At 35.8% G+C, this 14,353-nt stretch overlaps 2 protein-coding genes across 4 annotated transcripts in view; one reads left to right on the plus strand and one right to left on the minus strand.

Moving 5' to 3' along the window:
• Positions 1-1,279: 1,279 nt before the first annotated feature.
• Positions 1,280-13,833, minus strand: LOC125268605. The gene is made up of 8 exons (XM_048190963.1): positions 13,724-13,833; positions 9,425-9,626; positions 5,691-5,739; positions 3,277-3,335; positions 2,522-2,590; positions 2,077-2,220; positions 1,911-1,985; positions 1,280-1,801 (listed from the first exon to the last, which is right to left on the minus strand). The coding sequence occupies exons 1-8, from the start codon at positions 13,831-13,833 to the stop codon at positions 1,706-1,708; spliced, it is 804 nt and encodes a 267-aa protein (XP_048046920.1). The 3' UTR covers positions 1,280-1,705.
• arhgap27l (Rho GTPase activating protein 27, like) overlaps positions 7,849-14,353 on the plus strand; it is a 29,381-nt gene continuing 22,876 nt past the window's right edge. Inside the window, exons 1-2 of one of the 3 annotated variants that reach the window (XM_048197726.1) lie at positions 7,849-8,206; positions 8,543-8,892. The gene's annotated coding sequence lies outside the window, so the exon portion shown is untranslated. The remainder of the gene's footprint in view (positions 8,207-8,542; positions 8,893-14,353) is intronic. The other 2 variants (XM_048197709.1, XM_048197718.1) reach the window with 2 other exon arrangements.

The following is a 14,353-nucleotide window of genomic DNA, read 5'->3' on the forward strand; positions in this document are numbered from 1 at the left end:
AAATCTTTGCGTGAGAGTGGGCTCCCTGGTTTCACTATTCACTCATCGATACCTGTTTTGGTGTCTTTCGACCACAGCTGTCGGCTTTACCATTTCTGTCGAATATTGCATGAAGTCAGATCCCAAACACAAACATTGAATAACAATAATGACGGCTTTTTCGTCGCCTTCTTTTCTTTGTAAATGTTGATGTTCAAAGTTTTTGTTGTTGTTGATTTTTCTGTATGCCATATGTACCGAAATTGACTTTCAAAAATACTCACCCTGAAAAATAGGCTATTTATGGGGTAAAAAACGTGACAACCTGCGTGAACAGACATTGGGTAAAATGGGGGAAGATGCCCTTGACAGCCCCCCTTAAGAACAATGTAGATTGACTTTTAAACTGTATATTTAGATATAAGTTAGCATGTGCTGGATGATGATGCATAATGTAGGAAATAGAAACATTTGCTAATTTTGCTATGTCAAATATTACGGAGTAAGATGGCCCCTACTGGGAATGAAGTCCCTCCAACCCGAATAAACCTTTGTAAAATGTATAAATTACTTTTTAAATTACTCTTATTAATATTTTTTTATTATTAAAAGTGCCATTAATATAAAATACTAAATCAGCTGTAATTTTGACAATTTAATTGATTAATTGAATAACCGATGACAGACAAAGCAGAATCCCAAAAGAGATGTATCTGAAAGTTACATTTATTCTATGTAGGCTACAGGCATATGAATAGTTACATATTTAATTGCCCATATTTTAATTGAAGATATGTCATAATATAGAAACACCGTGAATTCAAATTGAATGATTTCACTCAATGTTTTAATGAAAGCGAAGATATCTGAAATTCATGGATATATTATATAATAACCCCATTAATTACATATTAAATTTAAAAATAATAACAAAAGTAACAACATGCCACTTGGTGCCTTCTGTGTTTACTTCAAAATAAAAACTTTTACTCCATCCAAAAACATTGATGTGTCCGCAAATCCCTCATTAACATATAGACAAAAAAAGAAAAAAGATATCCAACATAATACAATGTCATAGATCTCTATTTTCCAGAGACACAAGATTAGATCAATTAAACTCAAAACTGTTTCGACTCTCTAAATATCACAGATGATGATATTCAGATGAAATGACAAAATTAAAAATATTCAGCAAAATACCAAGTTAAATTGTGTCATCTACGATCAGGTGAAAAATTAAGGTGGGGGCTCATTTTACCCAAGGGGGCATCTTACCCCATGTTACTGAATGATATGAAATAATATGAGAGACGACAAGTATACATTTCTGAGAATTTATTTGATAAATATTAGTGATGTGTCCACACATTTGTTACAAAGACATCCATTAAATACATTCAACGTATAAACGAAACATTCATGCCCCGGATAAATAATATAAGACAATATAAGTTTATTTGCTTGATGAAGACATTTTAGTGTAGTCTAGATTAGATATTCTGTTCTAATAAATATATTTCTAAATAGCATAAGTGCAGAGCCATTAAGCCAGTTTAGACAATGGCAAATATAAATCTGGAAATACATTCATTCATTCATTTTACCAAATGAAAGTAAAAAGTGCAAAAGAAAAACAATAAAATAGCATATTAATAAATTATGAACAACATTTAATTTAATTTAACATTTAACAACAATTTACTACTATTTAGCCTATATTAGGCTAATTGTGTCTCCTTTTATGTGTCATTCTCCTGAAGTGGTCCATGACGACCAAAATCTCATTGCGCGCAATCTCCCACGCGCAGCGGCTAAAATTCTGGAGGAAAGACAGTCACACGTTAATCAGTGCAGATTTGAACTACGAAGATACAAACATCTGCTAAACATTCTTCGCATTATAGCGCGTTATTTGCTGAATATCTCACCTGCTGTGTAAGAAAATTATCCAGCAGCTTGAAGTTCTTGACCAGCGTCTCAAGTTCAGAGCTCGTCACCGGGACCTAGATATTAACAAAATATTGTATTACACTCTAGAATTGTTGATAATGAAAAGTAAATGTTGATTCAGGCTAACCAATGCCCGTGACTTACGCTGTTTGATTTAGCTTGCCGGTCGAGGTGCTCCATTAGATTTTGGAAGGCAGCGTTATTCCAGTGACCATGGGTTATTTTCTTTTTGAAGAGCTCAAAGATAGAGTTATATGATATCTTCAGTGCCTGAGGTATGTCCTGTTTCTATCCACATGAAAAAGAAAAAAAAAGACAAAACATTGTCAAACCCCTAGGATTCTAAAACAATGAGTGCTAAACAGTGCACCAACAGTGCTAAATATTTCCGGCGTTCAGCTTGCACTGTAAAGTTATAGCATGACACACCTGAACCAGCAAATTAAGTTTTTTTGGGCTCGTTGAAAAATACAGACCCTACCCTAACTCTAACTGCATTTGAGTGAGGCTGCAAATAAAACTCCGCAGGAAGATATATCTCCAGGATTTAACATTTCTGTGTACTGTATCTTGATATTTTGTTGTCTACCTTTGTGGGAAGACTCGTGAACCGATCTGTCGTCGCATTTTCCACCTCTTTTAGGCATTCTTTTGGACCCTTTAAGAGAGAGAGAGAGAGAGAGAGAGAGAGAGAAACATGTTAATGTTCACGATGTGTTCTTTGCCCGAAGGTTATTAAATATTGCGATCACACTTTTGTTAACATTACACCATCAGGTATCATGAACTAAAAATGAACAATAATAAGTTTTCATAAAGCAGTAGGCCTAGGTCTACAGAAGGTAAGCTCCATTTTACAATAATAAACCACTAGTCCTTATCATTGATTAGTATTTATTAACATATTGATTAATATTTAACACAAGTTGTAGGCTAAAAATTAACATTAAACAAATAAATGAACAATGAACAACAGCATGTATTAACATTAACCCAGATTAATTTTGTTGTCGTGATATAGGCCTATTGTTAATCCAGCAACTTTCCGTTAATAAATTAAATATAAAACATAAAAGTAAATATTTATAAAGTAATGGACCATGCATGTAGTGGAGTGTGCGTAACATATTTAAAAAAAAAAAAAGAAAATAAAGAAAATAAAAAAAGATAGGCTAGATAGACAGACAGACAGACAGACAGACAGATAGATAGATAGATAGATAGATAGATAGATAGATAGATAGATAGATAGATAGATAGATAGATAGATAGATAGATAGATAGATAGATAGATAGATAGATAGATAGATAGATAGATAGACCAAAATAAATTTGACTACTCACCAGTGCACCTAGAAGTCTAATTGTTTTAGACACATTAATTCCGTCCTGACTAAAGGATTCTGCAAATAGGGTCGTAAAAACGATAAGGCACAGAAAACACAAAAAAGTTCTCATGATGGTTTTATATTGACAGCAGTACAGTGGAGAGCTACAGTTCAAATGATATGAATACTACGATATGGATACTGGTTCATGGTAAGACCCGGCTATATAGTGTTCTCCAAGAGAAAAAAAATACCCTGGTAATTTGCATTCCGTTTAGCAGGTGCAGCGCGGGAAGCCCAGCGGTAGGTTATTACAATTGGACTCAAAAGGAGAAAATGAAAGAATCACGCGTGATTCTTTTCGTCTTGATTATTATTATTTCACCTTGAAAACAAAGCGAGAGGGATCTCACTCATCTCAGTAAAACTGGGAATTTCATAATCACTATCACTATAGGTGCCGCCGCAATGTCATCATCAAACAAGTGATGTCAACAAATGATGTCAATATTAGGCTATATAGCCTATGTAATCCATATCCCCATCTTTTATTTCTTCCTTTAGAAAAATCTCGCGTTATCTCTGTTATTTGTCAAAAAGAGAGTTTTCACATTGTTGCACACTAGGCTACATTTTATTTATTAAATTAAGTTTGTTTTTTTTAATGAATAAAAAATAAGTTTACACTTTATTTTAAGGTGTCCGTGTTACAGTGTAATTATGCACAATTTATAGTTGTTACTACAGTAACAGCATGTAATATGCTTAACAAGGAATGCTGTAGGCTAAAATAAACTGTTACCAAAAATAATAATTAAATCAAAAATAATTTTTAAAACAAGAGCAATTGTATCCGTTCTTGTTTAGGGTGACGTTTGCCGATTGTGTGAGGTGATGACACTTTTCGGGATAGTGGTAATCCCTCATTGTTACAGGGTATTGCTTACATAGAGCATTTCACTTTCACTTTCCAATGTGACGAGCCCCGCTATGACGCAATTTTAAAATGACGCGTAGCCTATAGCCTACTTTGTTAAAAACATTCGTCGATTGCAATGGTTTGCAAAATTTCCTTTTTTTTAATCTTTTTTTTTTTTAATCTTTCAAAGTATCATCAAAGGATGTTAATCCAGGACCATATGTTATGCAAAACACGTTATGGACGACGAATTCTTGTAAAAAGAAACAACTGTTTTACACCAAAGCATAAAGAAATACTGGTCACATAAAAAATAAATAAAAAAAAAAAGGACAGCATAGGGCTAAGTGTCTATGTCAGTTCAAAGGAAAAAATAGTTAATTATCTATATGCTCTCTCTTTTTGTTTTGTTTGGAAATTCATTCCAAAATCCCAGTCAGTTTCTTATGTTCAATGACTAAAAATGACTAAATTAAAGCTAATAATTAATTTAAAAATAGAAATGTATAATAATTTAATGTAAAACGTTGAGAAGGCTATAAATAAATAAATAAATAAATAAATAAATAAATAAATAAATAAAAGTAGAGGACTATGCTGCTTTAAGGCTAGCACAAAGCTAGTCTTAAAGAAACCGTACATCTCAATGTATTAGAGACCTGATCCTGAGGTAGGCCTACAGCTCCGACAGGCGACAGCACTAAATCAGTGTTAATGTAGTAGCCTATCTAAAATGATTAGAATTGGTTATCCCTGCGTTATTGCAAGGCTCAGTCGGTAGAGGGCAGCGCAACATTGCCGTGGTGACGATTAATCAAGTCTGTTCGCAGCTTTACAGCTTAGATTTATATGCAAGGTTTTGGCTCTCGAGAAACAGTTTTTGGGAAATAAATGAAGTAGGCTTGTTACATAATACCCATCACCATTGATTTACATTTTGTGTTGTTAACTGTTTGTCTTCTTATCGTACATATAGGCCTAAATTGACAAATAATAAACATTAACCATAAAAGTTTATGTCGTGCACTGCTTGCCTGGTCTAGTTTGTGCTTATGGCTCGATTATATATGAGTATTTGAGAATTAGAAAAATGTGTCCAGTGAATTGCAAAATTGAATCTGACTGAGAGGCAAAACATAGTTCGGACTGGGAAAAAAAGTTAGATGTTTTGCTAGATTACAAAATGTTATCTAGCTACTTCAAATGAGGTAAAAAAAAAAAAAAAAAAAAACATTCACAGATACATACAGACTACTGGGACATGTTCATACTTGATCAAGAGATGCACACACCACCTGCCTTTGTGAAGCGACTGTAGCCTATATGTCTCAGTATGTCATAATATAATGTCTCAGTAATATAATGTCTCATAATATATGTCTCAGTATGTCACAGTCCCAAACTCACACACTACCTGTCCTTTACTCCAGAGTGTGTTTGGGGCAGACATGTGAATCCTCGACAGGAAATGAGATAGTTTGAGAAAAGGAAACTTTATGTGGCTGGCTTACTGAACAGGAAAGAGGGGGGTTCCTTCCAGAGGATGAGGAAGAGGGAGGACTGCAGGGAGAAAGAAAGACGGACAGACATGTGAATGTTTCTAGACCTTGACAGGGACAGTGTCAAAAATATCACCAATCACTGTTCAATTGATTTGAGCTTAGCTTTTGTAAATGGTGTTTATAAAATATGCATTTATATTAATTCAACTTTAACCCTCTACAGCACAGCGTTGCCTGGAAAGTTTTCTTAAGCCCTATGTTTAATAAATTTTTCTTTAAATGATTACAACCAATTAGAAAGGTTGAGAAAGTACCAAATAACAGTCCAGTAAGGTGTTGGAGTCAATATCAAGCACCATTAAGAGGTGGGACGTCCTGTTCTAACACATGGTCACAGGAGCACATGGTGTGAGAAGAAGGCAATATTATTTGCTTTAGTAATCTTATTTAAAACGACATGAACTGTACATAAAAAATATGTGTGTGTGCATGAAGGTGTAGAGAAGTCTTTTGTCAGGTTTTATGAAGTTTTTTTTATTTTGCATGTTCAGAAATTCAGTTTTTCTTTTGTTGCCTCAGGGCAACATTGTGCGATAAGGGGTACTTTTCGAGGAGGTTTTAGAGAGTACCTCTCATTGGCCACAATGTATTATAAGAAGGGAAGATGCAAGGTTCCTGGGTGTGCAGGAACACCCAAAGTGATGTGCAAAAATTGTAACATACACCACTATGTCACAGCAGAGAAGAACTGCTTTTTGATGTTTCGTACGGAGTGAAATCTTATCACATGAAGTACATTATATGGCATAGCACACTACATGATACAGACCTATGCATGTATCAAATTCAATATATCAATGTCTTTCAAGTGTTTTTCCCTTTTTACTTAATGATTTCTTGAATTTTTTTTTTTTTTTTTAATTTGATTTTGATGATAATTTTCTCTATGACTCTGTACCATTGTCGCACAACGTTGAAATATTTTGGGGTTGGGGGAGGGTAGGGGATTTTTTTTTTTATCGATAAAATGTTCCCAAATGAACCAAAAAATGATGTGGAATATTTTTTTTTCATGTGCCATCAACATGTGTGCAGTAGAGGGATAATAATACATTTTGACAGAGGAATTATTTTGTGTACTTCAAATGATTTGATCAGTTTAAAATAAATAAACTGAACTAAACTGACTGCTTTCCCACAAATGATATCGTCAGTTATAACACAAATGACATAATAACGCACCTTCTACAGTCAGAAATAGTTTGTCCTCTCTGAAACCTGGCATGTGAATCATTCATCATCACCATTCCAAAACACTGAGATCTTAAAGGTGACTAAAAACACTGACACTCACAAATACGTCATTATGGAATGTTTATGGTTGCACAACAATTAGTTTGCCAAAAATGTACTTCTTGGAGTTGTTAAATTCAGGGAACAGAAAATATCCAAATACCTGACAGACATGACTAAACCACACCTGTCTGGGTGACAGTGACAGCCTTCAGTTCAAAAACGTGACAGGGGAGCGGCCCACACTATTGTAGCCAAATCAGAAAAGTTAAAAACACTCTCTGCATGTGAACCATTTTGCTTATTTAGGCTAGAAAAAATTTGAAAAGTTATAAATGGCACTAGCAGCACATTTTATTATGTACAAGCTGTACAATTAAAATGATTAATTATAAAATTAATTTAGCAAAATGTTTCATAGGCACTACAATATTTTGAAAATAAATAAAAAATCCAAAGGAAACTATAACATGTATACATTTGTAACAGTTGTGAAAATTTAAAATAAACTAGCCGTTGATGTAGCATTTGACACTCATTTTCCAACAATGCTAAACGCACCATGTGACACATGTGACCATGTGTTCACTAAACAATGTTGAGTAACTAGAATATTGTTTTATGATCTAACTACAGCTGATTCATTTAAATATCCTAACAACTATTTCCACCCTTTTTGTTCCAGGAAAGCACTACACATTCCAAGAGCATGCCAAAATGGGGCATCACTGAAAGTACAGAGTCCAAAGGCAACAGTAAATCTTCACATGCCCCACCCAGAAAACATACTTTTTTTTCTCTTCAGGGGTGGGGCATGTTTACCTGCTCACACATCTGAGAATGAGTACCTTCCTCTTGGTTCCTGGTTCGCCCTCAGTGTTCACTGTGAGATTTCTTTGTATTTATATTTAGTGGTTGTTCAATTTTATGCAGCCTAAAAGTGATCAGAGGTTGTGTAAACTGGAAGGGAGGGAAGAATCCACCAGAGCCCAAATGGGTGTGAATCAACCACTGGGTGTTATTCATAGAAACTGCATGGAGAACTCTCGCAATAGCTGATGTTTGTCATTCAGTAGTTGACAAGAGGCGTACATGAAACTGCCACAAGTGAGTTAGTACAGGGTAGCATAAAAATACCTTTAAAAATATCTTTTAATACACACTGGGACCTGAAAGATTTCAAAAAAACAAATATGAACAGAAGAGATGAACGCAGAACTTTCTGTTTGCAGGTAAGGAAACTATTTAAAAGTTAAAACATCCTGTCAGTTGTAGTCTCAGTCATGTGATCCTGTCTACTGCGTTTGTTGATTGATTTCACCCACCAACTTTCCGGTGACCTGAATTGTTGATGAGGCACAACACAGCTTGAAACACATAGTAACATTGCACAACATCAGACTGTTGAGCTTATTTGATAAGCAACATCATCTTTCAGAGTTAACAGAGAATTGGTTTAGTGGGATAAAAATTGATTATGAGTTAGGAGGCTTTTTTTTAAATGACTCAGTTGAACCATACCCTCATCTCTCTCTCTTCCTGTTGCTAACTGTCTGAACCTTCTGAAGCTGTGATGTGTGTGCTGGAACAGGAAATGAATGCAGACAGAGGAGGCAGGCAAGCTGAAACTGGCACAAAGCACTAGCGTGTATACACACCCACCCACATACAAGCATACAGACACACACACTGGCCCTGAGCAACAACTGTCAGAGCTAAAACTTTGAGCTATAGGTGGAACGACAAAGCAGTGGCGGCAAAAGACCGAAGCCTGTCTAAGACATTAAGCGGATTGAGTTTCTGAGAAAGGAAAAAAGATTTAAAGACGAAGAAAAACAAGAGACGGATCTAATGTAATTTGAACAAGGCAAGGAAACAAAGGTGTGGAGAAGATGGTGGTCCGATCCTGCCTGAGCAGGTAATCTTCTATGAATTTGGTTACTTTAGAAGTACTTTGTATTCATTCTTAAAAGTCCTTTGCATTTTATTCTTAGCCTTAAAATCTGTTTGAGATACCTACCTTCCTTTCTGCTGTCTTGTTGCGTGACAAACAGCTGTCTGGCCACATAAACAGCAACTTGTTGCAGTTTACAAAGAGAAGACACAGTGAGCCATCTTACGCTGTGATGTGAGACCAGAAAATCAGAGCATACGCACTTGATTTTTTGGTGTTCAGAGTTTTGCTTTGTGATGGTGGCACATGTTGATCAATTGAAACTGTCAAGCTTATTGGTGAAATGGGGATAAAAAGTATTGTGATGTGAGTAACATTGTCATTCAGTGTCAGTCTTTGGATCTCATCATTCTCCAACCTTAGCAATTCAGCTTCATATGCTCAATGGAACCTGTGAAGAAAGATAAGAAGAATCATTTTATATGCATGCTTAATCCATTTACAGTGTGCTTGATCAAGCTGTCCCCTCTGAGGGGAAATGTTTTAAACGTTTTACTGTGTAGACTTCAGAGTGAGAGTGCTCTTTCTGCATTCCTGAGGTGACTGGGCTGGTGGGTGTGGGTGTGGAGGAAAACTGGAACACCACAGATCTGGTACAGCTATCCGAGTACACGGCACATTCCGAAGAGAATCTCGGTTCTGCCTCAGGTCTTTGCTTTGTGCGCACCTCAAAATAACCTGACTTTCTGAGGCCACTGCTTTGGTTGGGTTAAAATCTGAAAGCACAGCAGGTTTTGTTAAGAATCATACTTTACTTGCAAGCATTTTCACTGTAAACATCTGAGTTTGGCTTACTGGTTAACTTTTAAAAATGAAAATTCTGTCATTTACTCACCATATATAGTTTTCCTTCTTTCAAGGAACACAAAAGGCGATGTTAGACAGAATGATCAGGCTGTTCTTTTCCATACAAAAAAAAAAAAAATAGCTTAAAAATAGATTAAAAACTATCATTAAAGTAGTCCATATGAAAGGAGCACTAATTTCCAAGTATACAATAGCTCTGCATGATGAGCTGACCAAATATGCTGAGAAATCACATCTGCCATTGCTTTCACATCTCACTGCATATATCACGATTTATGCAGGCAATGAAGTTGGAGATTATTGACATCAAACCTGGTGCATTTTTGAATGCACACTTGCACAAATTAGATTTGATCATTTTCAACAAATAACATGTTAGGGGCCGTTCACACAGAACGCGTTTTTCTATTCCAATGCGCTACTTTCTCATTGTTTTTCTACGTAAACACGCGCTTGACGGACGTGCATGACCGTTACGCTCGCGTCTTTTGCAGCGCCTCACACATGAGCGCCGCGTTTTTAAGACGCCGTGTCAAGTTAAAAGAATTTCAACTTTTACACGCAGCGCAGCTCATCAATGTCAGTTCCAAAACAGTGGACCAATCAGAAGAACTTGGAGCCGGGGCAAGCGTTGCGAGTTGGCATGACAACTGTTTTATTTAATGGCAACATGGCGGAGGAGGCGCTCATTATTATCTTATTTTCTTTTTTTCCATGTCAAAACTTGTATCTGTAAATTCAGCAGTTTGCCTATTTCTATTATTTCCGTTATTGTCGTTATTGCATCACGTCTCAAAGGCGCGTCTCGAGACTCTCGCGTTCTATGCTGCGCTTTTTTTAAAACCACTACTGAGCGCTGCGTCTCACGTTTTTAGACGCAAAGACGCGTTCTGTGTGAACGGCCCCTTAGTCCGTTTATCAAACAAATCTATTGTGAATTATTTGGTTCCTCAATTCTTTTATTATTGCATGTACACAGTCTCTGGCACAATCTCAAAAATGTAACAAGGAAGAGAAGGGGAAGACAATAGCTTTTAATATTTGTACATTTTTTGTTCTTGTATTTTTATGCTCCACACCTGACAGGCTATGAAAGACTATTCAAAACATAATGAGGATGTTGAAGACCTTGGACTGACAAAATATGGCAGGGGATAAAATGAAGTGTTAGGACAGCCCTAAATCCAATTCTAAAAATGACTGGGTGCTGCAGGGTGAGTGAACACATCACATAGAGAACCATTTCCCCCCCCCGCCATGAACATCCTGTGAGAGATCCAGACAGCACAGCAAGGTCAAAGCAAGTCAGGCTAGAGAAAAACAAGGAGTTTCCGTGTTTAAACAGTGTCTAAATGGGAACGGCCTCCTCCAATTGTTCTGCACTAACAGCCATTTTCAACTGGAAGGACACCCCTCCCCCCCCAAATACATCTTGTGCAAATTCCAAGATGATTTCTATTTAAACTGCTCCAACATAATGAATCACACACATTGATGCTTCTGTCATTTTTGCTTTGCTGCTGTTCAACTCCAGGCTCAAAAGTTGTTGAGCAAGTTCGGCCTCTCTCCTTCAAAGGGGAACTGTTTGTGAAACATAAGTATCCAATCTGAGATCTAAGTTGGCATATCGGTATGAAGATATATTCTCAGAATGTATGGTAGTGCTTTTTATCATTTCCTCCTTGGATTGTGCAATGTGCTCCTTTGGTAGACCACAAGGCCTCATCTCAATCCATTGCCACCCCCTGGTTTATAAAGTGAGAAGGTGGTCGTGCATTTTGTTTACTCCCTTATTTAAGGAACTGCTCTGTTTGACTATAAACTCTCTTTGTAAGCTTTTTCAAGTGTACAAGGGTGGTGTTCTTCATCTTGTTTGTCTCTCAGGAGACATGTCTTAACTTGTTAAAAAAACAGCAGCTGATGTTGTTTTGGCAAGAGGCTGATAAAGTCTTCTGTAGACCACGTGGATTTTTCTCCTTTTCATATTGCTAAGAGCAAATAATTTCAGTTTGCCTTATTTTTTGACGACCAATTTCTGGATTCCTATGATGTGATGCAGGATCAGTTAAAATAGTTATTAAATTAATCTTTTTTTGTGACAAATGAGTGGTAAATAATTTTTTTTTAAATATAATTGCTCAAATTACATTTACATTCCAGTATAGTGGCTGTAAGTGTACTTCAATCTGTCTGCAAATTGAGCAAACCGATTGAAAGAGTGTTTTTACATATCCCACAAATGAACTGATTTTGAGAGTTTCTCAGACATTTTAAATTCATAACTGAAGAACAGGCTTCCTTTCAGTTGATGAGTTGGAACATGAATTCAATTGGCCATCCCTTAAAGGAAGCTGTAATTTGAATTACATGAAAAGAAATTTACTGAATTGCAGAAAGGCAACACATTCTGAGAAAATAAGTGTTCTTTCACCCTATTAACTTAAAAGCTTTTTAAACTTTAAAATCTCCCAAGTCTCATGAGTCATGACAGCTGGCTCTATCACTCAAGCTTATACAAAAAAACGAAACAAAACAAAACAAAAAACATCAGGTCTGACAAGAAATTCTAAAGAGACGCCCTTTTAAAGCTATCTCTGTGTAAAGTGATTAAACAAAAGCAAATATATAATTAATCAAATCAATCAATGCATATAATACATCATTTAATTATATATTTTGACCCGGTCATGTCTGAAATGCTGCTTATCTAATGAAATAGATAAGTCCCATAGCACATGAGTTGTTTAGACTCTGCTGTGGTTAGACATAAAAGAACTACATATAAGATCCTTGGAGATTTGTTTGATTGAAGAAGCAAGCTTGCTTTGATTTGACGCAGCTTTAAACAACTACTACACATTGGATGTTTAAAAAGAGCCTGGCACACTGGGGGTGAGGGACTTGACATCTTGAGGCCCCTGACCAACACAACCAAATATATACTTATATATGACCATAGCCATAACCAGAACACACGCACACACACACAAATCTGTAGAAAGCAAATTTATGTTGCTGACAATGCAACCCAGTCTTCCTCTCTCCTTCTCAGCAAGGGGGAAGGAAGTCTTTTAAAAAAGCCACCATGAAAACCAAAAATTTTAAAAGGATCAAGTGAAATAGTGGTCATTAGAAAAAACAAACAAAGGTGCTGCACTGTAATATTTACATTAGAATTGCAAAAATGCATCACCTCTCCAGTGCTTTAGCAATAGATCAAACAATGTTCCTTAGAATGACAATGACATCATTTCCTATGTCTATACCTTAATATCTCAGATGGATTTCTACATAATTTGCTAGCAGCTGAATCCAAATAGCACTTTACTGACACTATGCCGTTATCTGTCTTTCATATTACAGTAAACTTCCTTTTCAGTGGTCAAACCACACAGAAAAGATTATCAAGTGATAAACGATGCTTAGCAAACATTAAACAACCACTTTTGCGTCAAGGGTGAATCTCTTCAAAAGTACTTTGAGTACTTAGTAAACAAGATGAATTGTCAATCAATATAATCCTATACACATTTATAAATGTACACTGTTGTCCTGTTGGAATTTTTTTACTGGTGCCAGTAATTCTTCCTGCACATTAATGTGACTAAAACTAAAGAAATGTGCATTGACTTTAGAAAATCCCCTCCTTTGCTCCCCCCAGCACTGATTGATGGTCAGACTGTAGAGGTGGTACAATAATACAAGTTTCTGGGCATAATGATGGACAATAAACTCTCCTTTGAGTCCCAGGTGGATGCCGTCAAATCTTGATGTTGACCGTGTTTTTATGAAAATGTTTTATTGTTGCTTCATTGAATCAGTCCTTACTTTTTCATATGTTTGCTGGTTTAATGTGTTAAATTTAAAAAAACGGAACCGCTTGAATGCACTAGTGAAGGAGTGTGGGAAAATTTCTGGCATACAACTTAACCTCATGAACACTTTTAAAGCCAGGTCTGTTAAAAAAGCTAAAGATATCCTGGCTGACCCTTCACATCCTCTGCAGGAGATGTTTAAACCACTCCCCTCAGGCATGAGGTACTTAGTGCCCAAGTGTAGGACAAACAGATCAAAAATCTCCTTCGTCCCCACTGTCATTGGCTTCTTGAATAAATTATAGCTAAGTGTATTGCCTTTGATCAAGGATGCTGCACCTTTGACATTGTTATATTGTTTTTTTTTTTACTTTATTTTATTTTAATTTATCTTAATTTCTCCAAACTTAATTTAACTATTGTTTATTTTTATCCCTATGTTTTTATTGTATTGTCCTGTTGTCGATTGGGTGGATGCATGTATTTCTTTGTTTGTTGCCACTGACTGCAAAACAACTTGCCCCTCGGGGATCTAATAAAGTGTTGAAGTTGAAGTTGAAGTTAAAAAAAATATTTTCATGATTTATTATCACAAAAAAATTATCAAATCAACTGTGGTTCAGATAACAATGTTTTGAGTTTCTGTTGATTAAACCAATCGACTTCATTGTATTAACTCAAATTTGTCATTTCAATGAACTCAAAATTTTAAGGCAGCCATGTATCTTACTTTTTTAAGTTAAACCAACAATTCTTATTTACAGTGTAATAATAATAATAATAATAATATATAATATGTGACA

This window comes from Megalobrama amblycephala, linkage group LG1, assembly GCF_018812025.1.
Source record: "Megalobrama amblycephala isolate DHTTF-2021 linkage group LG1, ASM1881202v1, whole genome shotgun sequence".
Classification (NCBI taxonomy): domain Eukaryota; kingdom Metazoa; phylum Chordata; class Actinopteri; order Cypriniformes; family Xenocyprididae; genus Megalobrama; species Megalobrama amblycephala.